Source organism: Aythya ferina, assembly GCF_964211825.1.
Source record: "Aythya ferina genome assembly, chromosome: 5".
Lineage (NCBI taxonomy): Eukaryota > Metazoa > Chordata > Aves > Anseriformes > Anatidae > Aythya > Aythya ferina.
Genome location: NC_140301.1, coordinates 3,217,026 through 3,243,397, shown reverse-complemented (window position 1 = coordinate 3,243,397; position 26,372 = coordinate 3,217,026). Strand labels below are relative to the sequence as shown.

General features: G+C 42.3%; 3 protein-coding genes across 16 annotated transcripts in view; all 3 read right to left on the bottom strand.

Moving 5' to 3' along the window:
• Nucleotides 1-6,963, bottom strand: part of TRIM66 (tripartite motif containing 66) — a 46,565-nt gene extending 39,602 nt beyond the window's left edge. For 4 of the 7 annotated variants that reach the window (XM_084521627.1, XM_084521624.1, XM_084521630.1 and 1 more), the window contains exon 1: nucleotides 4,367-4,671. In XM_084521627.1, the coding sequence (XP_084377753.1) occupies nucleotides 4,367-4,586 (220 nt within the window). In that variant the 5' untranslated portion in view covers nucleotides 4,587-4,671. Of the gene's footprint in view, nucleotides 1-3,533; nucleotides 3,641-4,366; nucleotides 4,672-5,086; nucleotides 5,202-5,477; nucleotides 5,795-6,045 lie in introns of those variants that run through there. The other 3 variants (XM_084521629.1, XM_084521633.1, XM_084521626.1) reach the window with 3 other exon arrangements.
• A 2,123-nt stretch (nucleotides 6,964-9,086) lies between these two features.
• On the bottom strand, nucleotides 9,087-12,416 carry RPL27A (ribosomal protein L27a). The gene is made up of 5 exons (XM_084521637.1): nucleotides 12,300-12,416; nucleotides 12,028-12,091; nucleotides 11,415-11,490; nucleotides 10,424-10,598; nucleotides 9,087-9,261 (listed from the first exon to the last, which is right to left on the bottom strand). Exons 1-5 carry the CDS (start codon nucleotides 12,300-12,302, stop codon nucleotides 9,133-9,135), a joined length of 447 nt encoding a protein of 148 aa, XP_084377763.1. The 5' UTR covers nucleotides 12,303-12,416; the 3' UTR covers nucleotides 9,087-9,132.
• Nucleotides 12,417-14,045: 1,629 nt separating this feature from the next.
• DENND2B (DENN domain containing 2B) overlaps nucleotides 14,046-26,372 on the bottom strand; it is a 160,805-nt gene continuing 148,478 nt past the window's right edge. For all 8 annotated transcript variants that reach the window (XM_084521613.1, XM_084521611.1, XM_084521616.1 and 5 more), the window contains 6 exons: nucleotides 19,177-19,354; nucleotides 18,058-18,099; nucleotides 16,929-17,040; nucleotides 15,695-15,934; nucleotides 15,250-15,336; nucleotides 14,046-14,819 (listed from right to left, as the gene is read on the bottom strand). In XM_084521613.1, coding sequence (XP_084377739.1) covers nucleotides 14,785-14,819; nucleotides 15,250-15,336; nucleotides 15,695-15,934; nucleotides 16,929-17,040; nucleotides 18,058-18,099; nucleotides 19,177-19,354 — 694 coding nt within the window. In that variant the 3' untranslated portion in view covers nucleotides 14,046-14,784. The remainder of the gene's footprint in view (nucleotides 14,820-15,249; nucleotides 15,337-15,694; nucleotides 15,935-16,928; nucleotides 17,041-18,057; nucleotides 18,100-19,176; nucleotides 19,355-26,372) is intronic.

Sequence of the window (26,372 nt, the reverse complement as noted above, 5' to 3'; positions counted from 1 at the left end):
TCAGGCCTAAACAGAAAGAACCCTCAAGCTGGTTGTCTGGGAAATAAATCAATGCAGATAATTAACAGCCTATTATTATCCTGAGAATTGATTAGCATAAAGAAACAAACATTGGAGCTATCATACACACCACATTTATACTTGCTGTCCACATGTTGCACCTATTCCTCTGTTCTTTTTCCTCCAACAACCATCAGAATAATTATTCTCAGAGAGCATTAGCTACAGCTCAAACTGCAGACATAATTTACACTTCCTTAGAGACCCAATTACAGGTTATAGGAAACAGTTCTGAATACAACCTCCGACTTCGCATCTTCATATTTAGCTATCCCCCCATTGTTTCACTTGCCTTTTGGATCTGGCATCTGAACAACAGTGTGAGAAGGGCTGAGTAACCTTAAATCCATTTTAGGATGACTAAATAAATACATTATGAACAGTTTCCATCCTTGGAATAACCTTTTTACTTCCCGTTTTAGAAACGAAACACATATTTTGTGTTAAGTGGATCTAATTAAAGCAAATTGGTGTTCTCCTTCAGAATTAATAGGAATGATGCATTGCATCACTTACCATATATGATCGCATCAAAACAAGCTTATTTAGGGCCTCTAGATATGACAGTTGTAACACCAGGAAGGACAAATTGTACTCCACTCTAAGCTTCAATACAATTTAAAGAACTCTACAGAAGTGTATTTTTCTTATGTACAGACTTGGTACAAGACAAGGCATTGTGTGCTGGCACCTGGAGGCTCCTCTTTATGCTAGTACACCATGCTCTTAATGCCAAAGCCTAGAGCCACGGGAGTCCAAGCTCAACCTTCTTGAAACAAACCCCTTGAAGGTAACTTTGAAGACAGTAAATGCAAGCATGACCAATGCTTGGCAGAGTTTTGGGTGTCCCTTGCTAACGAGCCATTCACAATTGGGAATCCACAGTTATACACAGCATCTATCTTATAAGATAAACTATACATTTTCAGCTGGAAATGATAGAATGCAGCACGTGGACGCTTGTCAACAGTCACATTTGTTCTCTTTAATAGTCTGGTTTCAGTTTGTCTTACCAGTTCAGTTTGCATTTCTCTCATGTCACATTTCTTGGCATTTAAGTGGGGATCTCGAACCCTTCGCTGTGCATAGAAAGCTAACAAGAAGCAAGTGTGGATGGTTTTTGACTTATGCATGGAATGTGAAAAGAAATTATGCAGCCATTTTCTACGACTTTTATTATCCAAGCTCGAGAAGCACAAAAGGGCAAAGCATGTTTTTAAAATAGTACTTCAGGAAAAAAAATAGCCCAACATACAAATTCAATACAAAAACATAATACAATTAAATCCACCACTTCCCAAAGCAATTTATAAAGCTGGGCAACTGCTAACTTCATTTTACAACTGTGAAGTACAACGTAGGGGTCAGATATACCTAATTCAGTCACAAAATGGAAATACCAGGGTTTAATATCAGTTAGAGTAAATCTGCAAGGTTTTCTAGTACATCTGTTCTCATCTGCCTTGTTCTCAAAGGCCTAATTTGCAATTTAAACAGTGGTTGCCTGTGATTTTTTAAAAAAAAGAAATACAAAACAACAACAAAAAGCCAGCCCTCAAGCTGATACGGTCTTCCAAATTGTGAACTTTTCACAACAACAGACCTCCAGTTCTCTTTCAGCTACTTCTGAAACTATTACATTGGTGATATTGAAAGTATTAAAACAACATCGATCGTCAAACATCTAAACAAGAGAAAGAGCTGCAGATAAAGGGTAATTTATTTTTACACATACCCCCAGCTCAGAAAGAAGGCATAGGCACAGTAAACTGGATGAATTTGTTTTTGAATGTTTTCAGTCCTCATTAGGAAGGTCAGCCCCAAGAAGCCAATGCATCATTCAAGAACCAATTGCGTGTGTTTTCATGGTGAGTGGCAACGTACACAGGCAGAATTCGTGCAGTAGCCTGAGAAAATCATTTCAGGAGATTTAGGAATTTTCTGTTTTTCTCATCCCCAGTCTCACTCTTTAAAACTCTTCCTTCCCATGTACGAAGCAGACTAGAAGCAAAAATCATGCAGATCTGTAGAAAAGAATAAAATAGCAATTCTTTTTTCCAAATGAGGAGAGGAGGAAAAAAAAGGAAAGTGACACTGGCCTGCAGAAAAAGAAGTAAAAAACTGAGTAACTTAAAGTCCCCTTTATATTAGAAGCACCTGTAGGAGCCAAATTTCAAAAATTATTTTCTTGTTTCATTTAAATTGCTATCAAACTCTCACTTCTCACAGCTTTGAATAAATTCTGACACGTATGCAGCTTTTCCGTAGGAACTCAGTCTACCTCAGAGCTTTCATTCAGGGCATACCTTAAGACTGAGATACAGGTATAAAAGTAAGCATCCAACATCAACTACCATCAAATATCCAGACCACTTACCTACAGCTCTTCAGCAATCTTAATACAACAACAACAAACTATTTATGTTGATATACTGCTACTTACACTATGACATATCGAAACCCACAAATTAAAGCATGCATTTGCAGCAAATCTCAGATTGACTCCACGTTCACTTTTTCTATTCTTATATGTTGCTTGAGGAATTCATAGCAAGTGGCAAATGCATTTTACTCACAGACAATATTTCACACCTCAGCTGAAGTTGCTTAGCACTTGTTTTATTTACAATTTATCATTGACACAAATGTATAATCATACTGAAAGATAACATTGAAAATTGAGTAGGTATTGTGCCTTCTGCACATGCAGATGAGATAAGCAGTGCTTAGCATCATGCCATCAGCAGATTTCACAAACTTGTCCTGGCTGACCCATGGTGGTTGCAGTTTCAATCAATGATTTAAGAGACACGTAGGTTTTCTCTTTTTGCTGCTCTTGCTGTTCATATATTAATCAAGTCTTTGCACCTGGTGCCTCCCTTCATTTACACTGGGTCATCACTGTTCATTATTTCTTTTCTCAGTCATTTCTCTAATCTTGCTTTTTCCCCATAAAAGTTCCCCACCAACAAGAGAATGAGGAAGTAAATGGAGAAACCTCAAGAATACAGAAATAAACTAGTCTTTGTTCTAATTTGCTCTAGACAAATAATTCCCGATCCCTGCTCAAGTGCTCAAACACCTATCTTATATTTTAATGACTTGTGAGAATCTGTAGCTGCATTTCATCCAATATCACCAAGTGGCAAAACTTCCCTTTTCCGCTTCACAAACATAAACAAGTGGGAGAAAGGAATAGCTTACATGTCAAATGAGGATAAATTAAAGTAATGTAGTGGTTGTTTTATTATAAAGTAGGTACCTCTGTCTGGTAATTTAAAATTTTGAGGCATTTAATCAAAATGACTGCCTTGCCTTCTGTCTCCTTCATATCACCTGAATATCTTTTTCTGTCTGTACCCTGCCATGAATAGCCTTTCTCCTTTGTCATGAAGTTATCCCCTTTTCCTTTGCTAGCCTTTCAACAGTGACCTCCTAACACTGTTTCTATTTTTTCTCAAACCTCAACTTACCTAGTTTATGTTCTCTTGTCAGATTATCATCACCTCAGGGAAAGTATCTTCTCTTCCTACATGTTTCTAAAATTTGCTTTGGAAGAGATAATGAATGATGCCACTTATTCATCTGGAGTTCAAAGCCTGTGAAAATACCAGTCATCTACGTGCCTTTGCTCTTCTTATAAATTAGTAATGAGTCTGGAATGTTTCCCTATGGTAATTAAGCCTCATTCATTTAAAGTGACTGCATTCTGTGATTTAAGTCCTATTCCAGAAGATGTTACATATTTTCTATGAACATCATTACAAAAACCTGTGCAAATAACTTCAAGATTTCAAGAGCCACAGTCTCAAAATGCTTCTTGTTCTCACTAGCTTTAGTCAGCTGGTTAGGGTGAGTTACAGTACGTCCTATAGTTGTAAGTATTCAGATAGGGTGAAACCACATTTATGATGAGAAAAAAGGAAGGCACCAGGAGTTTCAGTGCACCACAAGAGTCATATTCTAATAAAAATTACTACATGCTCCTTTAGGATTTATTCATTTTTTAAGCAAAGCAAATATTCACAATGTCACACTTGGTAAATGCAACCAAGACCATTCTGGAAAATGTAAAGGTTGCCTGACTGTGGCATTTCTATTCAAAGCATTGCTGTTGACTGCAAAACATCCTGAAGGAGGCTTGTTCTCAACCCACCCTTTGCTCATACAAATCTGCATTCTCCTAGTTTGTTCTTTTCAAGTAGTGCGTTAGAGAAGCAGGCTACAAGAAGTATTCCCAATACACCTATTTTCATAATACTGTTTTACAAACAGCATAAGCCTAACAGAGATTCTTAAACATTACCTTCATATAGAACTTCATATCCAGTGGGAATACAGCTATATCCTTGAATCAGATCTGGAAGACAGTCCTTACAGAAGGAATGAAGGCAAGGTAGCATTCTGGGGTCTCTCTTGCCCAGATCCCGTTTGCATACCAAGCAATTCCTCAGCAGATCCAGAGTCCCCACTGCCGTTGGCTGAAATTTGACATCAAAAACGTGGAGAGTCACAAAATGGCTCATGACAACCCCTTCACTTAACAATACACTTGATCGCTCAAGCACAAACTAGAAGGCAACAGCGGGATGCACGTTCTCAGAAACAACATTTACTTAGCCCTTTTGAAGAAAGAGGAAGTCCCTTGCAGCTGAAAATCACATACCCATTAAAAAAAAAAAAAAAAAAAAAAAAAAAATATCTTTGCAGATTGTTGTGCAGGAAAGTGTGGTTTAAGGTTTACAAACCATGATCCCATTATCTCTATATAGTACTTGCAACTTTTGTTTAAAAAGAAAAAAAATAAAAAAAGAAAAAAAAAAAAAAAGAGAAGAAGAAAAAAGAATAAATAATCTATTCTATTGATCTACTTACAAAGCTGTTACCAGCCTGAATTGTCACACGCTGTACATTTCCTGGCAGAAGCACTGAAACTGTGCAATAAAAATGATGCTTTTATAATTTCACCACAATATTTTATAGCTTGCAGGTAAAGAAAATAATGATAAGTATAACTGATCATTACCTCCATCGTTTCAGCAACACCCATTAGAAAGCTGCCTTGAGAAATGTAAAATATCTTCTGCTAATCTTCTTCACAGAAATGTAATAAAATGCACTTCACAGTGCTCAAATTTCACCTGTCAAGATGACCACAGATCAAATTATGGACCAAGTCAGAATTTTCTACATGCAGGACAGCATTCCCCCTGCCAACCTAAGCTCCCCAAGGTAAATTGAGTATTTTGCAGTTCATGTTCTATCCTTGATTCTGAAATTTATAAAGATGTCAATCAGGCACAGCCTGCAAAGGGAAACTTTTGCAAGTTGCATCAAGGAAAAGTACATACAAAAAGTATGTACATACTTTTACATAAAAATACAAAAAGTTGCATTTTGCAAGGAAAAGTACATACGGTCTCATCTCTCCAGGAATCACCCTTTCAGCTGACTGAACCTCCTTCCTGGGGCCACAATCCCATGTAGCTGCCACTCTGTTGGCACGGTGGCCTTGCCACCAGCAGTACGTTACTTGCAGCTATCTTCAGATTTCCCCATCACAGAACAGCGACTCTAATCCCAGAGATATGTATTCCCTTGGAGGATTCCATCTCAAGGCAGATTCCAATTGAATTGTTTAACAGACAGATATTTTTCTACAATGAAACAAAATTGTGAATGTCTCAGAAGTTCACAACCAGCCTTCTGTGTTTGTTGCATTCTGAAGTCATTGCTATTTAAGAAAAATTGGACTTTATGTTGAAGTCACCATAATACCTCACACCCAAAGCCCACTTCTAAGAACCAATGCAAATAAGTAGATATCCATCAATTTTACTGAATTCACTTCAACAAATTCAAATATACCACTAAAACTTGTGACTGGAATTTCAAAACTACAGGTCCCTTTGGAAAACAGCTGTGGTAGTTGTACCTGTATTTTAAACAGTAAACATTATGAAAGTGTTTATTGTATGAGCTCACTTTTTACAGTTCATCTTCATCAACCATCTTTCGGAGACGAATGTGATTAGGGAAGCACAGCTTTTCAGCTTGCACCATCTCCTTTGTTTCTTGCGAGTGCCGTTGCTAAGCAAACAGACCAGAACCTGCAAAAACATGCCATGTCTGCGATAGGAAGTTGAGGTCTTAGGCTACCGCATGTTCAGTCTGAGAAACCACAGCCCAGGACCAAAGTATCGATGCACAGAGAATCAGTGCAAACACAAAGCCAAATATTGGGAAATGCTCTATCACCATAAAGGCTAAACCTGTCTGGATGAGCCAGAAGCAGGTTACCATACATTTTAATCTATGCTTTTTGCAGAACGTGTGAAACTACGTGCAAGTTTTTTGGTAGGAGGGGGAAGGATGAGGGGGAGATAAAGTGCTACTTTCCTGCTGAGACAGGTATGCAAAGCAGCAGTCAGGCAACTACATCACTAGTGACTTGGCTGGGCTGGTGGGAAACACCAAGTCCAGCAGCTGCAATTACAAAGCAAATAACTGCATCTGGAGGGATGTGGTGAGGGTGAAGAGGCAGGACACGGGACAGAAATGGATGAAGATGGGGTTGGTGAGCAGGGGGAGGCAGCTGGCAGGCAGCCACACCTGAAACAGGGAGAAAAGCCCCTAGCATTTCGCCTACCAGCTCAAGGAGGGAAAACGAAGGGTGCTGCATAGTGTTGGGGGAGCTGCTGCAGGACCAAAAGATCAATGACAGCCCCTGGAGGGCAACAGCCACAGCAAACAAATCAAAGGGAAGCAGCCAGGTATCACAGGACTGAAACTCCCAGTGAAGCACCTATGCATTTCACACAGGAGGAGTTTGTAACAGGTATATTCCCATAGCTATATTATTTTAGGGATAAAATCCCTATGCAAGACTTTCAATTTTCAGCATTCTGTTCTCTCAGACCTAATCAGGTGATTTTTTGTATCCTCTTCTTTCAATTAAACACAGATATTGCTACAGCAATTTGAAATGTTGTAACATAAACTTTGCAAGCTCCACCTAGAATTCCTTCTCGAATTACTTTATTAGCAGCAGCCCCTTTTGTCCTTTGAGGAAAAAACAGAGAGTGAACGTGCTGGACAAGCCCTCACAGCAGCTTCTTGTTGGGGGTCTGTGGAGCTCAGCCAAGGCAGCAGTGTGAGGCAAAACCTGCCTGCCTGATTAACCAGGCTCCATGCCTCACGTCCCCAGTTCCCGAAGTAACTGTTTCAAAACAATAAGGGGGTGGAGGGGAATAAAAATCAGCCACAAAGCAAAACGCTGCGTGTGATTTCTGATCTTAAACCATCACCAAATCGGGGCTCCGATCCCAAACGCTTGATGACTTCGCACACAAATACGAGGCGAGCCGGTGGGCGAAATTAGCCCGGTTAACAAAAGCAGGCGGTAAATGCAGCGAAATTGCGATTTACTCGGCCCTCGGCAGCACTCTCCGGCTCTGCGGGGACCGGCTGGGAAGCGAACCCGAACCCGGAGCGACGCGCGGCCACAGGCGGCCACCGCCGCCCGCCCCAGCCCCTCAGCGCCGCCCAACGGCCGCGACCGAGAGCTGCGGGCGGGACCAGGGCGCCCGCCTCAGCAAGATGGCGGCGGGCACGGGCGGAGCGAGGGGGCCCGGCAAACTTCTGAGTACAGCTGCACAAGATGTCCAAGAGTTACTTAGAGCGTTAACATATTAGAACATTACGCTCCAAAGAGTTGAGAGCAGCGTCTGCTGTGTGCGTTAGCCACGTGGAATCGCTTGCTGATTGTGTGCACTGGGTGCTCCTGTATGAATCAAGCTTACCGCTGTGACTGGGGTCTGGTCTTTTACAGTTGTTACCCGTCTTGCAGCCCCATCCTCAGCTGCTTGAAATAACCAGAAGCTGGACTCTCACCTGCCACAGCCTGTAGTCCCCTTGGGAGACATTTTTCAGCTCCTCCCCACACTGTACCTGATGGAGTCTACCATAAATGTAGACTCCATCTATCATAAACGTAGACTCCAGTCTGCAGGAGTGGACCAAGGCAACTTGTAAACACCAGTGAACGCTTGTATTTCATCGGGCTTTAACCTTTGACAGCAGTTCAGTAGTGTAATACATTAGGATAAAGGCGTCCTAGCACTCACCGAGATATTGATCTTAAAAACCTCAGTATTTTACAAACTTTAATGCAATGTGTCAACTCTACCCTAAAAGCCCTGAAATAATCCATGCCAAACACTAGGTTAAGAGTTCATTACCTAGGATTGTACCACGTGTACTAGGAGGTAATTTGTAGCATCTAGGGATACTTTAGGACTTATAATGCTGAGCATTATAATAACAGTTTGATTTTAACCATCATATAAGGATTCTGCTTTGGCATACCTGGCCAACCCTTGCATTGGCAACCAAAATCCTATTTTGACATTACAATAATGCAAATGTTTTATAGAATCATTTTAAATACGTACAGAAATTCACATAGTGCAGCTCTACAGCTGTGGCATTGCTTTTCATTGGCTGTGTACGTGTTTGAAGCTACCTAGCACCATTTGTCCCACAGAAGCAACTTCAGGAATCGTATGCCCTACACTTGAAAAGGAGGTTAGTCGATTGCAAAAATGAAGTTAAGATAATTGTGTCATTGAGCAAGGCAGGCTTGGTGTCACAACCACTTCCCTGGGGAGCCTGTCCCAATGCCTGACCACTCACTTGGTGAAGAACCGTTTCCTAATACCCACCCTGAATTGCTCCTGAGGCAGCTTTATCCTGTTCCCTCAGGTCCTACCGCTGGTCACCAGAGAGCATCACCAACTGGAGGAGTTGCACAAACAGAGGAAGAACCTATGTACATTGCTACGTTGCAAAGATAAAGCAGCAAGGTATCTCCTCTTCACATGCCAGACACTGCTGCAGCCAGGCAGTTTCAAATCATAGCAAGCATCAGCCAAACCAGTGATCGGAAACAGACAGAAATCACTAAATCACAAGACTGAAGTCAGGACAGTGTGTGAACAAGTCAAAAAATTCTATCAAGCAACACATTTTATACATTGTCTTTATTCAAAACTTCAAATAAAACAATGGCCTTTATGCCACAAGCACACAGGCACCTCCAACTTCTTTGATCTTCTCCTCTGCTCTTCTACTGAAGAACTTTGCTTTCACAATTACAGGCTGCTTGGGCAGTTTGCCCTTGCCCAGGACTTTGTAGTATCCCTAGAAAGATTAAAAAAAAAAAACAAAAACATTATGTGTTTATAATCAGCTTAAAGGCTCCTACATTCACACCTGTCTTTTAGCACACACCAGTAAAAAACAAAACCATGATCACCACCGCTGACCTCATTCATTGTCCATCTCCAATACAAGACTGGTATGAATGGAAAAAAATATCCCACGTGATCTAGTGGCGCTGCATTCACTCAGAGAAGTGGAAACTATAAAGTAAATTGAAGGTTTTGGTAACAGAATGTTGGAAGCTGTAATATTCCCAGTACTACATACAGAAAACACCGAGGTCTTGTAAAGAAGCTGCCAACCACTTCCCACAGCACAGAGCAGCTGGCTGCATTTCTGCAACAAACTACTGACTACCCACTTGCGTCTGGCCCACGCTCTGTACCTGCTGGACATCCTGGTATTTCTGAAGAGAGCAGAAGGCTCTTCTGCACATCTTAAAAGTAAAACTGAAGAGTGCCAATGCGCCTGTGTGGTTTATTCTACTCTGCGAGCTGTCACAGCAATAGTTCCCCTCCCCCCTCATTTCACTCCTGTCCTTTGCATAAAAAGGACAACCACGGCACAAGACCCGTTAATACTACAGCCTTTAAAGTCACAGCTTGTTAGAAGAGGTGTGACTGGACAGCAGAGGTATTTGGTACACGTAGGTAATCTACCTACTTGGTAGGTTAGTTTCACTACCCCCTTGACAGACTAGTTAGTGTCACTGATTTGGTGGCTGACTGAGATATGAAGCATCTCAGCCAGTGAATGTGGATCAGAAGTTTAATGTCCGAGAACGATAGCACACCAGAACAATCACAAGTGTAAAGATGTGACTCTATTCTCGGAACTAGAAGTGACTTTATAGAAGTGAGAATAGCTCTATCATGTTTTCATACCTACTTCTGGTGATATTTTGAACAAGTAATTTTTCACCACCTTTCAAAAATAAGTCATTTTTACAGGAAAAAAACATAATGTCAGTACTAGCTTAATTACTGATATGCTAAGATACATGAATTTGTACTGAGAAGTCTGCAAATAAGCTGCAGTGCATGAGTATCTATAGCTTACCATTTTGTTACTTGGATGTGCAAAGCTAAGTTACACTTCAAGTGAGCAGAAACTGCAGATTTGAATCTGAACAGAAACTTACTGAGCGCACAACATCGATGACTGGGGCCAGTCCAGCCTGGTTTTTTGCATAATTGAGCCTTGTCTGTTCAGTAACAAGGGTCCACAGTTTATCCAAATTGACTGTAGGACAGAACTTTTGGTTTTTCTTCAAGTGATAGTGTCTCATGCCTACTTTTCCAAAGTAGCCAGGGTGACTGTGAAAGAAAACACATTCCTCATTAGGTCACATCTCTAATTCATCCTAAACAGGTGGGACTACAAATCAACACTGATACAACATCTTACTTACTCAAAGCAATCAAAAGTAAAGTTTTATCTTACTTTCACATTACACGTTTATTTCTTTAATACATGTGGTATCTAAGTGTAATAATCATTGCTATGCAAAGCAAGGGCCCTTTAAGCATCTGTTCTCCCTTGAACTCACAACTTAATCCTCCTCATGGTGAGTGTGGTCCAATCCTGCATTTTCTGAGCAAAACCAACTCAGTGCAAGATTGTACTGCATGAAGAGCTTCAGAGCTCCTGTCACTAACCCGGTGACTGACTGAGTCAACAACGGCCACAGCCAGTGAATAAAGATTAGTGGTTACTTTCCGAGTACTCTAGCACACCAGGACAACAGGCAGTGTTCAGATGTGACTCTAGTCTCGGCGGAGAAACAAGCCTTGCCTCTACGGCATGCAGCTAAGTAGAATGTAGTTTTGATTTATACAACGCTTCAGATTTCCCTAACATTTTGTGGCCACATCTGTTAGTATGGACAACGGTGTAACTGGCAAGCTTGGTCAAGTTTACTGCACTGATCTCTCAAAGATGCTTGGCTTAAGAAAAAAAGGCCCCTAAGCTTAGAGAAAATGGGGACACAAGTTGATTTCAGCTATTAAGCTTTCACGTTAGAGAAAAAGATACATGGGATTGTAGGGAAGTTTGATGGTTCACATAAAATTTAGTTGTTTCTGCTTCAGCAACATGCACTTTGCTAGCACATATTTAAAATGTTAGCTTACTATTTGTCAAAGTTAATCCTGTGATGGTGCATACCACCAGCATTACCACGGCCTCCAGGATGTTTCCTGTGTTTGCCTAAAAAGAAGAACAAAGTTGGTTAGACTAAGAATATCACATGTAATACTTGATCTTAGGAACACAGAGTCAACTTAAGCTAATTAATCTGATGATAGCAATCCTATCCTTCTGCATTTATATCAATTCAGCGAGCTAAGCCAACTAAAGACTAACCCTAGACAAGAAGAAGAAAAAAAAATTAAAAAAACCCTGTCTTTAGCACATGTAAATGTGAGAAGACACCAGTGGCAGCACAAGCGAGCTGACAAGCACAGGCAGGAAGGGCCAGAGTTTACAGTGGCGCAGCATCAGCCCGCAAGCCCAAAATGTCGCCCAGCCACGTTCTCAGGCAGCACCTACCGCCCAAGCACTACCCGAGCTAACTCACAAACCCCGTCCGACAGGGACGGGCAACATCTTAGCGCAGCATTTGGGGCACCCCCCCGCGGCGCAGCCCCCCCCGCACAGGCCGCAGCCCTCGGAGCTGCTCGCCGGGCCCGCACCCGGCCTCCCCTGCCCGCCCGCGGGCCTTGCGGAGCCGCAGCCCCCGCTTACCGATGCGGCCGTGCCCGTGGCTGACGTGTCCCCGCAGCTTCCTCGTCTTCCTCAGCCGGGAAGGCTGCGGGCAAGCGGCAGAGGTGAGCGCGGCGCCACACGCACCCCGCCCCATCCCCCCCACCTCCCCACGGCGCCGCCACGGCCCGCAGCGCCCCGCGAGGCCCCAGCGGCCGCCCCGAGCCGCCCTCAGCGCCCCGAGGCTGGAGGAGCCCCCGCCGCCGCCGCCGCCGCCATCGCCACCCCCGGCCCCGGCCCCGGCCCGCACCCACCATGCTGCCGCCGCGCGCGACGGAACGGAAAGGAGGCCGCGATCGCGAGAGCGGGGGAAGGCACCGCCGCCCGCGGGAAACTCTCGCGAGACTTCGCTGAGGCTCCTCCTCCCTCCCCCCTCCCCGCCTACCTCCTGAGGGGTGTGGGGTAGGGCGCTAAGCGCAGTGCCCCTAAACGCCACAGGGACAGTTCCTGGGAAACTCGAAGCGAGTGTTGCCCGCGTGGTTGTTTATTTCAATAAATCCTGCACCAAAAGGTGTTAGGCTTCTTTGTTTCCCCCCCCCCCTCCCGTTTTGAAGCGCACGCCTCCGCGCTGGTTTTCCCTCAGGGCTTCCTGCGCAGCGCCCGTCGCCTCTGTTTCCTTCCCAAACACAGCCCGAGTTTTCGCCTCGGCTGGTTGTTTTAAATACAGGCCTTTAGAAACAGCCGGCTGATGGGCACAGCCACGGTGCGAGGGCCAGGAAGGCACCTGCAGGCCTTAGAAGTGCGGTTGTCGCCCTGACTGGTGCGCTCCCCTGACTGCGAAGCCATGCTGACGGGCAATTTATCGCTCAAAAGCTCCCTGCTTAGGTTTTTACAGTGCAGATGGAGGAAAACAGCTTCTGTGTGGGAGATCATTCCGTAGCTTATAACATATTACAACATAAAACCTGTAGAAATTAACATTTGTGATTACACAAATGCCAAATGTTTAATGTAAATTGTGATTACATTTCAATTGATCAGAAGCGCTTGATATTCTACATTCTACAGATGCTTCTTTTCATGTACACTTAAGCTTTGGTATATACTGAAGTGTAAGGGAGGTAAGGTAAAAAGGAAATGACTTCACCTTTTTAGTGAAAAACCCCTCAATTTTGTTCTATGAGGCTGATAGCAAACCAGAACCACTGCCAGGTTAGGAATTGCGCAAGCCTCAATGCCAGTTCAACTACACGAAGAAGTCACACTGCAAAGAAGAAAAATACAGTGCTCTTTTTTCTTTAAAAAGAAAGCTCTAAGTCATTTTCATTAGTCATCAGACTTGAAAGAATATTCAAGTATTTTCTATTTTCTTCTTCAGGCTAAGGAAAAGCTAATAGAATCTCTTAACAGCATTTATGTTACCAGATTAAAAATGAATGTGGTACTTGGGTAGCACTTGCTGCTGTGCAGAGGGCCATGGCAAGCTAATCATTCCTGTCCTGCTGAAGAGCATTCACCACCATGCAAGCACCACCTGAACCAGACTGCAGTTAATGCAAAAGAAAAGCAGATTGTCATAGACTGCAGCTGATTAGCTCATCAGAAATTTAAGCAAAATATTTGCCTGCTACAAGCTCTTCTTACTCTACTTGGATCATTTAACCAAATTAAATGTAAAAACATATGTAGCATAAAAACAATGTGAAAATATCACAGTTCAGGATCAATTATCTATGATACAAAATTTGCTGCTAACCCGTGTGAAGAAGAAAAAAGGAAAAATGTTTTAAGAGATGCTTCTGTTAGGATAAAATTAACAAAATGGTGGTATAAAATGCCATGTCTTAGCTCTAATAAAAAGTGTTAAGTAGAAGGAAAACCAAGTTGTATCATGAAATAGTAAACCTACTGAGAGGCAGTTTCATATTAACCTTGTTTTTTTGTGTTTTGTTTTTTTTTTTTTTTTGTATTGCAAATTCACGTTCACAAGTTTCTCTGTTTTTTGTACCCACTCAAAATCAGAAGTCTGCAGAGGTTCGCAAAGAATATAAACAAACAGGTGTATTTACATAGTTTATTAGGAACCATACATACATACATTAGGAAAGGATGAACTGTACCTATTCGTTGCAGCTTGCATGTCAAAGAACGGAGATCTCCTCACGGTTAGCAGTCTTAGTGCAGAATGGATTACAAGTAGTTTACTGACCAGAGTTCAAACGGAGTGGAAGTTTTGTATTGTGAACCAAGTACCTCATTATCAAGTTACTTTGTTATTTCTTTCTTTTAAAATTAATTAGAAGAAAAATCAGGAAAAAAAATACCAACTCTGCCACATGAAAACAGCCCCCGCGCATACAACCTCTCCCACGTACCCCAGAGCTCATTCATTACCGCAGTACTCAGGCATCAGTGTAGTTCTCACAAACATTCCCTGAAGTCAGTGGTTCTGCTGAGACAGTCAGCTGCACATAATCAGCTATTCATTTTTGCACCAAGCATAACTCATTTCATACTAAAGAAAAAAAAGCACCTGTTATTCTCAGGAATATACAAATATTTACCACAGTTTTTCTTGCTCATTACAAAATCAGTTACAAAAGCTTACAGCACATTATTTACAAATTCCATCCAAATACATAAAGGAGTCATCGTCTGACACACTGTAACAGCATCGGTAGTCACTCAAAGCTGCAGTCAGCTTTTTTCATTCTCCTCCCACATCAAAATTTGGAGTTGCAGGGGTCTCGAGGACAGTGTCATAAATAGTCTTTGGGTTGATGTTTCAGCAGAAAGGGTTTAATTCTTCTTGTGAAGGAACTTCATTTTATTTCCTAAAGAAAACACACCATCAGTCACTAGAATATACTGAAAAAGCCAAGTGCAATCAAAAATCCCATAACAAATGGGTCTGATTTGTACTGTAGTTGCTATAGTGACTCTTTTACTTAATACCAGCAGAGACAGCCAACTGGCAGTCTTCGGCAGCCAACCTTCTTATTTTTTCTTCCTCCTCAATTATGCAATTATGTTTTCCGTGCTTTTTCTCCCCAAATGAAGACATTCACAGAGATCATAATTAAATCTGCTTTTTGTCAGGTTTAAGTACGTTTTCACTTTTTCCTTTTGATATTTCCTATCACCAAAACCACCAGTTGATCATCTCGTTTCACCCCAGGCAAGGCTCTTTTGGATTTAAACAACAAACAACCACCACCAGACATGCAAACCCCTTTCAGAAACACCGGTAAAGATTGTCCTCACCGAGGCCTCGCAGAAACTTGTTTACTCCGCTCTGCTCGGTGTCCGGCAGCTCTTCCAAATACTGCTCAACCCTCTGCTCGAAGAGACCTGCGGGACAGGGGGGAAGATGGGGCTGGGCAGAGCATGGGGCAGCACAACCCGCATCCCCCTGCATCCCCGCACATCCCCCTGCTGCTCGTCGCCCGCGCAGCTCCACGGCAGCAGCACTGCTGTGGCTCGAGCAGGTTTGCCTCCGAGTGATTTAAGGTGCTCAGCCATGGATTCTCCTGGTTAAAGCCTTTGCGCAGTTGCTACTATTTAGCCCCATGAGAGGCAGGTAACACACTTCTGGAGGCTTCTCAGCTACCCAGAATTTGCTAGGCTCCGACAGCAAATGCAGATGCAAACTGTTGGATCAGCATGAAACGTGCACGATCTGTATCGCAGCAAAGGACATCGCCCTTACCTTTTGCCCTGCATTTTCTCAGCTCTCTGTCCTGGATGAAACCAGCAAACATTTGGGATTCCATGAACACTTCCAAGAAGCGCCGGATACTCTTAGAGGCCACAGATTTACGGAAAGCCTCCCTTTGGAAGACACGCTCTCCTTTTTCATTCTGGGTTAGGAACAGGGAATAATGGCCAATGGTCTCCACAAAGAATCGGATAAAAACCTCAGACACTAATCCATTCAGGGTGTTACATTCTGCAAAACAAGGCAGCAGTAAGACACCAAAATCAGCTGCTCCCAGATCTGTCAGTTTTTTTTGTCATCCCCCCCTGAGCCAGGTACTGTCATCTAGCAGTTTACTGATGCTAATAACTGAAAGGAGTTGTACCAAATCCTTTGCGGCCATGGATATGTGTCAGATAGGGAAAAATGTAACAGCTTTATAATCAAGAGTGCCAGCCTACAAAACTGGAGTTGTGTAACCAAAAATCAAGAAGAAATACAAATCCTCATGAGACAGCTCAGGAAATGAAAAACTAAGTGGGTGCCTCATCAAAATTATACCTCTTACATTAAATCTGAATAAGTGTTTTCTTAAAAAACTTCTGTATGACTGCGAATTAAAATGTTTGCTCTGGGGATAATGAACCTATACCCAAACAGATCAAAAAGGGTGTGTTATAGAATTTAGGTTTTCATCACTTCTGAGATGTTAAAATAATTTTACATATGTAAAGCAAAGATGAGTAGAAATACATTTCAAAAACTGAATAGAGGCCCATTGCATACCATTTAACCAAAATCAGTTAAATTCGTCCTGGGCTCTTTTTACAGTTGTTGGTGGGAAATATAAACCTTCCAAGGCAATTCAGCCCCTCTAGTACAGAAACCATCCCCTGGAGGTACCTGCTTCCCTCCCCTGAATATATCAAGAGTCAACAGCAACGCTGAATTCAGACACACTTCTAAACATGCATAGTTATCTGGATTGAACCAGGGCCAAGTTAACTGCAGAACTCTTTCTGAGTAAAGGCTTAAAAGTGCTCATGTGCATGTCAGTTGCAAAGAAACCAAAACAGACTGCTGATAAGGTATTGCTGTGCGTTGATGTCATCAGCCCCATTCCATGTGTGCAGAGATTATCTTTGATACTGCAAAAGGTATCTGAGTACTAAAATCTTTCTTCCTCCTCAGTCAGAATACTACCCCCATGTCTGTTAACAATGAGCCCGTTTCCAAATGAACTTACCATCATCTGAGTCACTATCTGAGTCCTGATTTATCAGTTCGTTCTTTCTCTCTAGAGCCTGCTCCAGAGCAGCTTGCAGTTTTCTAGGTAACAGCGTGTCTTCATCATCCATCTGACAGAGGAAAAAAAAATCTTTACATCACATTCATCACGTAACAGCAACTATAGTACGTACTTTTGCACAGCTTAAAATTCAGAAGAAAAGCATTTTGTATCAGCTAGCTACTGTCATGTCTACGTAAATGAAATAATAAAAACATGTGCAGCTATCATGTATTTCTAAACAAAATTTCTTGTTACTCTTAAAGTCAGAAAAGATCATTCAAAGAGCAAAATAATCCAAAGACCAAGGCAAACTTATATAAACTTGGAATCAGCTCTTTACATGCCAAAGAGTCCAAATAGTTGTTTTTACTAAATAAACACCATGCAAAACCTAGCTACATGTATACACAGCTGCTTGGTACTTGATTCTACTTATATTCTAGCATATCTTGTTTTCTGGGATTTTGCCCCACTGCTCTCTTCAACTTATCTAAAGCTTATTCAGCAAAAGCAAGCGGACACGAGAATCGTAGCAGTGCACCCACTACTCACCAGTCGTGTCTTCCAGAGATACAAGGAAATTTACTCACCTAACCTGCAGATAGATACTTTTGAAGTTATCTAGTGCCATATTACTACAGGAGATGGTGATCCTTCCTCTCCCTGCTCACAAGGCTCCTGCTTCTGCTACCACACTACTATTCTCTACCTCTCCTCTCTCTCAGAGACTTCCCTGCAATTGTTGTCCTTTTCACCCTCTAACACTGTGAGTTTTCTTGCTAACATGATATTGTTATATTTGGATGCTTTCTTTACACTGCAAACACAGTTCTTGATTTCTTCTGACATTTACGGCCTCAATCCCTGTTGGATAACCGAGGAGAGTAGTGCTAATTTGCAACTGACACAGAAAATGAGCATTTTTTTCCTAGTGTCTTGCCTACTGCACAGTTCCTGCCACATATCTCTAATTAATAATAATAATTAAAAACAAAGAAACAAACAAACAGCAAATAAACCTAGTAATACAATAGGACTAAACAGGTTGCTAAGCTGTGTGGCAACACTGCAAGCTGTACTTTACCTGTCTGATGAATCGATCAGATCCCAGGTTAACCATCAAAGCCTGAGGAAATAAAACATTACAGTGAAATATGTATTAAGAGACAGAAAACATTTGTGTCTGCTTTTTAATGGAGAAAGATCATCTGAATGGTCCCAAGCCTCAACATGAATCAAATTCCTGCTATGAAAACAACAGGTTGATGAAGTTCTTTCTGTAGAGCTTAAATTCTAATTTATCATCATTATATACAACAGATCTAGTATAATGGATCTCTAAATATGTTAAAAAAAAAAAAAAAAAAAGTTAACAGGATTAGGCAGTGGGTTTTTTTCCTCACACTTAATGCAAGTATGGATGACAAGTAATTCAGAGGGCTTCAGAGAAAATGGTACTGTCTTAAGCAGCAGGACTTCTGAAGTGCAAGGGTGTGAAATGTTGATGTTAATGAAGCACTGATGCTGCAAGAAGGAGCTGGGAAGATGTGGGAGAGCAATGTTAGGAGAGTGGGAAGAAAACAACAGAGATTTACAAGGACCTGATGCACACAATATATTGAAAGTCGGCACAAAAAATAATTTCATAGAAAAATGACAGGAAAAGAGAAGTAAGAAAGAACAGTGTGGCCTTGAGGAATTTGGTGGTATTTTACTGGAAGAACTGATGAAGCGGAACTCTCATTTGAATTCCAGTATGGTATTAGCAAATTTTTAAGTTACCAAAAAAAAAAAAAAAAAAAAAAAAGGGAGGGGGGCCTTAAAGGCTTTATTTTCTGTCCTGCCTATGGCTTCATGCACAACTTCCATTAGCATTAACAGGTGTCATAGCACTGGTATTTCATACTTCCTCTTGTTGTTCCAGGAACAACAAAATCAAAAGAAATGAGAATATTTACCCTACTTAATTGTTAACCAGGTTACGATTTGCTTCTCTCTGTCAAGGTGCCAGGCACAGAGAGGGGGATAAAAGAGAAGACTAAACTTACAACTGCAGTTTTACCAAAAGGCAGCTGTGCATGAGAATTTGGCAGAGAAGAAACAAAGAGGAAGATTAAAAATTACACACACATGGACTTTTGTGCCTCTCTCCAGGGCAAGGCCAGTTTTAGTCCAGACAAATAATTTTGGTGCCAGCTCCTACCTCCTCAACAGGCAGCTCCTTCAGCTTCGGCAGAGAGCTGGAGAGCAGTCCCACCAGGAAGGGCGTAGGGCAGCACACGATGTCAATCATGGACGAGGGCAGCACAGGAATGAAGGTGTGCTGCCAGGAGAAGGGGTACAGCAGAGCCACCACGGCGTGCGAGCAGCTCGAGAGGGTGCTGAAGAGAGAGGAACACCTGTGTGAGCAGAGCTTGTCCATCCAGACCATGTATCACCAGCTGATAAACTTAGTGTGTTAAAATGCAAGTGCCCAAGGGGCTGCCCCCCTTTCCCCACAAGCCTTTCAACAGATTGCTTCTGATGTTCACCTTTAAGTGACTTGAAAATAAAGCTAAAAGACTAGAATCAGGTTGTTTCATCACAGCAGTCAGGAGACTATGATCTAGAAGACGATGTTTAATGTTCCCAACAATAGCAGCCACTTTGAATGAGTGCTTGAAATCAAAAACCGACTGCAGTTCTCAGCTGTAATGCCCACTTAAGCATTAACAGTGCACAATATTGGTGTTCTTACGTCAAGCACTGATACACGAACAAGAGCAAATGAAAAAATAAAAATTGATGCAAAGCATTGTAAAGAAAAACTATTAACTCAGATAAAAACAGAATAAAAATAAACCAAAAAAAAAAATGCATGTTTCAAAGAAAATTAGTAAAAGCGACACATTTTTCAAAGTTTGTGTATTTTTGTGACAACAGCCTACTTTTAGTGCAGTGGATTTTGATGGACTTACTGACCAACTGTGGTGATCACGGTATTAACCCTGCTCAGAAAGGTGCTCTGAAATACCCATGTCAGCATACCCTAAACGCTTAATGTCATTGGCGGAACATATACTGCACACATTCTCCTTCCACCTACTGAATCTGATTCCCTTTCACAGTCATGTGTTTTCCAAACATTAAAAATAAAGGAACCCCATTACCAAGCCAGCTTTAACTGCAGGGGAATAAAGCCTCCGTTACAGAGCTTTGATTTTGGGCTGAATTACAGTGTCTGCTTCTTGCATGCTGAGGATGACAGAAATTTGGGATTTTACCCAGCCTAGCATGACTGAGCTAATTTTCTCACAGTGCAAACTTCTGCTGTGCTTAATGTAGCCACAAATAACTATAAATAACTAATAACTTCAGAGCGGTTATTGCTTGAGAATGCTGGGACAGAAGGGAGCAGGAAGGGGGCATGCCGATTTCTTTAACTGCAAGACTTTTTGGAAACTTTAGGTGGCATCAGACTTCCACTGGAATAACTCTCAGAAGCATTTTTATTTGACTGTTCCAGGGCCGGGAGAAAGGTTTCATCTGTTTGTTCCTGTCAGTGATTAACTTTTGAAGTTTGGTGAATGGGAAAAGGGAGAGTTAGAGAAGGAAGAGAGAAAAGTTTTGGGAAACCTAAAAATTGTAAACACTTGTCTTCTTACTCTGTTCTTTGTTTGTTTGTTTGTTTGTTTGTTTTTACTTGATACTTCCTTTAAGATCTATCAATTACAGCATGTTTTTATATCACATGAAGTATTCTTGTGTTCTAACACATGAAGTATTCTTTCAACCAGTATTCTTGTAAAATGATGTGTTTCTCTAATTTTCCTTTATAGCGTGCAATGATGCTGATGTTGACTCCTATTTTGGTCCCCAGAGTGCCTGCAGTGCCAAACATAATGCTGTGTTTCGGAAGAACTGCAGAGCATGGTGCAGACTCCCAGCACAATTCTCAAATGCTGTGGCATTTTCAACTGCTACCAATTCGGTCGTCTTACATGAATGACTAAAAAAAGAGCCAGGCTAAGCTAAAAGCAGGAAGACAAACATTCTTCTAATTTTCAGTGAATATTTTTTTCCTTTCTATAGAATGCCCTTTTGTAACTCGCTGTTTTACACGCAGGGCTGTGACGTAAATCAGCCCCTGCATCCTCTTGTGTGTGCTATTCCCACGCTAGGGGAGGCTTCGGACTCCGGCCCAGGACATCGATTTCTCCTTCAGAGCTTTCCCAGAAGGCGATTAGGGCAGGGCAGCAGCTGAACACAGCACGTGGCAGCACCCTGCTTGGCCAGCATCCCACAGGTCACACCACTGCCCTTGTCAGCCCCTCGGCCTATGCTTTTTTTAGGGCTCCACACACAGGCACTGCTTGTGCAGAGGTCAGAGAGACTTGAAGACACCCACCAGTGTCACCAAACTCTTACTTGTCCAAAGCATCTGTCTCTCTACCATAGCTGGAAAGATAATTACAAAGGATACATATCTTTCACTTTGGTGTGAGGCTTTTACATTCCGTAAGGTCAACTTCAGAGAGAACAGCTGTAAAGGAACCCACAATTTAAATCTCTAAAATACAATTCAAATCCTTTCGAAAGGGTATTATTATTCATGAGAAGCATATTTTGTAAATTAGAAGAAGAAAGTCCTATCCTAGGAAAACAAGTCCATTTTTTCCTTTCAAGTTGTGCAACCCACATGCTGTCCTGAATGTTCTTGTTGATGAGAAACGTGAAGTAAATCAGATGGTTTATTTCCTTTAAGGTGTGTGAAACACGCAAAATAAAGCAACAGAAAATTCACAGAACATTTTCAGAATACTTTCACTTGTAACAGTCCTGGGTAGTTTTGACTGCTTCTTCATCTGGTTCATGCGTTTTTACAGGACCTCTGCATAATGTTTTAGCTGTCGTTTCACTGGAAAAGGTTGCAGTTATTACCTACGTGCAGGTAATTTTATCCATGGGCACAAGAAACCAAACAGTTGCGTGAGTCACGTACTAACAAGGAGCAGAAAGCCCCACATGCTTCAGAGGGGAAGCGCTGCGGTCGCTGCAGCACAGGGCCAGCCGTGCCGGGGTGCCAGTGCCAGGCTGGCGTAGGGCTTGCAAAACCAGTGAACAATTTCTAGAGAAAAAAGCCAGTTCCAACTGCTTTCAAAACACACGTGATTCACCACTTCTACTTAAAAATGTTATGCTTAATCTTATTTGGAATTTGCCCAGGTTTGGGCTCTTGCTGTCCTTCTTGTTAATTAGATCAGGAAAAAAAACACCATGACCTTCTTGCTGTGAAAGTACTAACACTAAGTACTAAGTAATAACCGCCTTATTAATACATTCTTGATAAAGAAAAAAATATCTGACGTTTTCTCTATAAGCCTATCAATAATTACAGGAAAGAAGAGACACTTTTCCTTTACGTTTACAACTACACGACTTGATGAATCTTTCCAGAAGTGGAAAGGCTACATCATCATCAAAGAAACTTTTTAGGAAAAGGTCTTTCATCACTTTATAGGCAAGAAATGACACTGCATCTTCCCTACTCAAAGTTGATTTCTCTTCCACTGGGGTAGCTTGTTTTCCAAATCCTTTTCCCATGGTAGCACATAGAAACTTTTCCTTGTTGCATGTAGAGACGCTAAGGTCAGACAAAGAGACGTGGTACAAGAATTTCAGATACTGCCATGACTCAGCTGAATTGTAGGACTGCAGGGTTAATGCCCACATCAAAAGCAAATTCACATGATTCAACTTTATCTCTTAATAGAAGAATGGTAATCGAACTGATACTGCCACTCTCATGGCACAGACTGCAGCACAAACACTTGTTACAACTCATCCTGTGCACAGAAATGAGCTAAATTGCCATAATTTGGCTTTAGGACCAAAATGATAGAGATTTTGGCACACAAAGTGATACTGCTTCTTTAAGCAGTAGCTGTTGGAGCATTTCTATCCCTAAGGCTGTACAATATACCTACTTCTCAATATACCTACTGCCTCTCAGTGAAAAAAGTGTGTAATTCTGGGAATGCTGAATTTGGTACTGGCAGATACTAGGCTATACCTTGGAGAGAGAACAGCAGAGAAGGAGATCAAGCACATTTACTATTCCATAGAGAGGCTGATGTCTGCTATCAACTTCCAGCTCACTTCACCAACAAATTACCCCAAATCTAGCCCACATTAAAAACTAATCATTGATATCTAGCATAGCACAATCACTGGGTTCTCAGAAGCACATGCTGTGCTGTTGAACAGTGAACGGACGCTGTCCTGGCTGCAGGGAGCACTGCCAATGCAGATGCCAGTTCTGGATGTGTCTGTTTCAGAAGACCATCACTCTTTGTGTGCTGCAAGTCATCAGCTCCCACAAAACGTTAAAGTCATATTTGGTTACACACACTACTCACGTTGGTAATATTCCACAGATACACTTGACAACTGCCTTTTCTTCCTACTAACAGCCAAAACTTGTATTCCTTCTCACTCCTCCCTCCACCTACAGTTTCTCAGAGAGGGAGTCTCACACCTGAGCAACTCCTAAATCCAAGACTGTGCCTCCTGTGCGGACAACCATGTGCTGGCAGGCCTCCTGGTCCCTGCCTCGCTACCCTCTTGCCTCCCCACTGTCATTTTGGCACTTACATTTAAAAGAGGGGCAGGTGAGAAGACACCTGCCTCCTCCTCCTCCTCTCCCAAGGAATGGACAAGCTCAATCTGCCAGGAGGGGAGGGAGGACCACCCTTACATGTAGGTCCAAGCCACACAGCAGGTCTGTCACCCCAGGGCTGGTGCCAGCTCTAGGCGGATGCGCTGGACCACGCACAGGACTGGTCCTGCTGTTTCCTTGGATGGAGAAATGAAGCCAAAAATGTAAATTCACAAAGAAGTCTTTCCACTGCCTGTGTTTACTTTTCCACAACCTTTTCATGTTTCTCATTTCTTCCTGCTGACTTAATTATGCTACTCTGTCCACATCTGCTGAACGCCTTCAGCTGCTGTTTTAATATGTACGTGCTCCAACCTACAACTGCTCAGTGACCGCCTCACCTTCCTGACCCACATCCCCTCGCCTGCCTGGGAGGGCTTCCTCCCACTTGTGGTTGGAGTCTGGAGCCTCTGACCTTCCCCGGTGTGATACCTTGGCTCAGGTGGGTATTACACCCCCACGGGGCTGATCACAGGCCACAGCAGTGCTTTCCTGTGGTAGCTCCTGTCCTTGTGCCATGGATGAACTCTGTAGCAGGACCGGCCGCCTGGCACTTTTCTACTGCACCCTCCAACACCTCCCCAGATTTTGGGTTACTTCCATCCAGTCTCTGAGAGAGAGGGAGAAGTCTGCAACAGCTCTGCAAGATGAAATGGTCTGAGAGATTTGCAGAGGACTGTAAAGGGTTCTGGGAAGAAACTACAAGGCTGAGAATTTGGCCAGCCTCCTCCTTCACCACACACAAACTGCAGAGGCAGAGGGGAAGGAGAAAGCAGAAACTTGGAAAGGCACCAAGTAACAGGAAAATGGCAGTGAAAATTGTGGCAGACTGCTGAAGTTTGGATGAGAAATGGAGTGTGTGTGTTGGGGGCGGATGCCGGTTACTGCACAGGCTGGCATTTGGGTCAGAACTGCACTGCACCAGATACAACACACACCTAAACACTGAAAAAATAAACATTTCTCTCAGTGGATAAGACTAAATAATAGCAGCAGTTTCATTCAGGTGGGTAAGACCAAGTAACAGCATCATGGACAAGACATAAATGAAAATACCACCAACTACTCCCAGATAGGCCAGGGAGGAATAAAATGGGAATTTAAGAACGAGTCCTTGATACAATGAGGCAGGACATTTCCAATTCTGTGAAATTCTCAAACATGCTGGCTTTTCTACCTATGCAAAATTATTGCTGATTGTTTCTCATTTACCACTCCAGGCTGTTTAAATAGGGAAAAAAAAAATCCTGGAATTCCTCTCTTTTGACTCAAACCAAATAAATGACATGTTTTTGCAGCTTTTTAGCAAGAAGACCTACCCCATGAAGATTTCAAAACAAAATCATGTGAGTCATTGTTGCTACAGGAAAAGAGAGCACGGTGATGGAGCAATCGGACTGCACGGCTACGACCACGAGAAAATGCTCCGAGTCAGGGAACGTGCAAACACAGGCACTCATGAACAACAGCCACACTCAGAGGTGCAGCATCAGATGCAGAGAAGGCTGGGGGAGCATGACAGATGATGGCTGCAGGAAGTATATGGGACAACCTCCTCACCAGGAAGAACATGAAGCAATAAATACCTTAGTGCTTGTAACTCAATACCGAAGCGAAGCTGAACTGGAGATGTTCGAGAAGCGAAGCTGCCCTGGGTAACCTCTCTGCTGATTACGGATCAAAGGATACCTCTGTGTGTTAGTGCATAAGGTCTGCAATTAACGAAGGCTCTGGGAGGTCTGCCTATTCATAGGACTGCTTTCAGATGCAGGTACAGATGCAAATCAGTAATTATCAGCATTCTTACACTTCAGCGGGTTTTGTACCATGCCCCCTCACTACACGCAAGCTGCTGATAAGCAAACACACACAAATGCATGGTTTCTATCAGGAAAAATCTGCAAACTGAAAAGATAAGTTTCCTCTATAATGATTAAATAGATCTATAAGTGCAAGACAGAAGATTGCAATCAAAATGAACACCAGAATTTGTGCTTAGCTTATTGCTGTTTGAAACAAATGCAAATTAATTCTGACACAGTAACCTACCTGGACACTGATAGAAAAATCATTTCTAATGATTACAGAATAGCAGGAATTACGGTTAGTTCATGTCTCGCTTCACCAATTAAATCTCAAGCATAAGGGAACAAGCAAAATACTGTTCTAGGCTTTGATTCAGAGAAGTACTTCAGCACAATTTCGGCCTTAATTCATTTTTGTCAAGCTGAAATGACACCTAAAAGACCTTTCCTTTTTCCACTTCTGTTCTCACCAGATCAGCCCACAAGTGCATGCACAAGACACGACAGCCTCTTTTGAGCCATGAGTACCCTGACTGCTGTGGAAGGAGTGCTGTGTGAAAAGCTGTAAAGTTAGCTGCTCTTTGTCAGCAAGGCATGTTTCGGCATCTGAAATCTGAATCCTTTTCTGCTTGTTTAGAAGCCCTTCGGGGGTAAAACAAACTACAGAGAATCCTTCAAGCCTTTATAAGGTAATTTGGAAAGAGACACTGTAATTTTTGAATGTATTAATTATTTTTACTTTTAATATACCATTAATACATTTATTAACTCTTAATGCCTTAGTTTACTTTTAATTAAATTGTTAGATTCTCTCCCCAACAGCGAATTCCCCATGGCAGAACCCCCTTACAAAGGGCCCATCCCCACAGGGGCACATGGGGACGAGGACTCTCGTGC

Bases quoted from the DNA above. Each gene is read 5' to 3' on its own strand.
- RPL27A (XM_084521637.1), bottom strand. The intron at 11,491-12,027 runs GTAAGCGGGGGC...TCTTCTTTTTAG, and splicing joins CCACGGGCACGGCCGCATCG to GCAAACACAGGAAACATCCT. The intron at 10,599-11,414 runs GTAAGCTAACAT...TTTCTTTCACAG, and splicing joins AGGATTAACTTTGACAAATA to TCACCCTGGCTACTTTGGAA.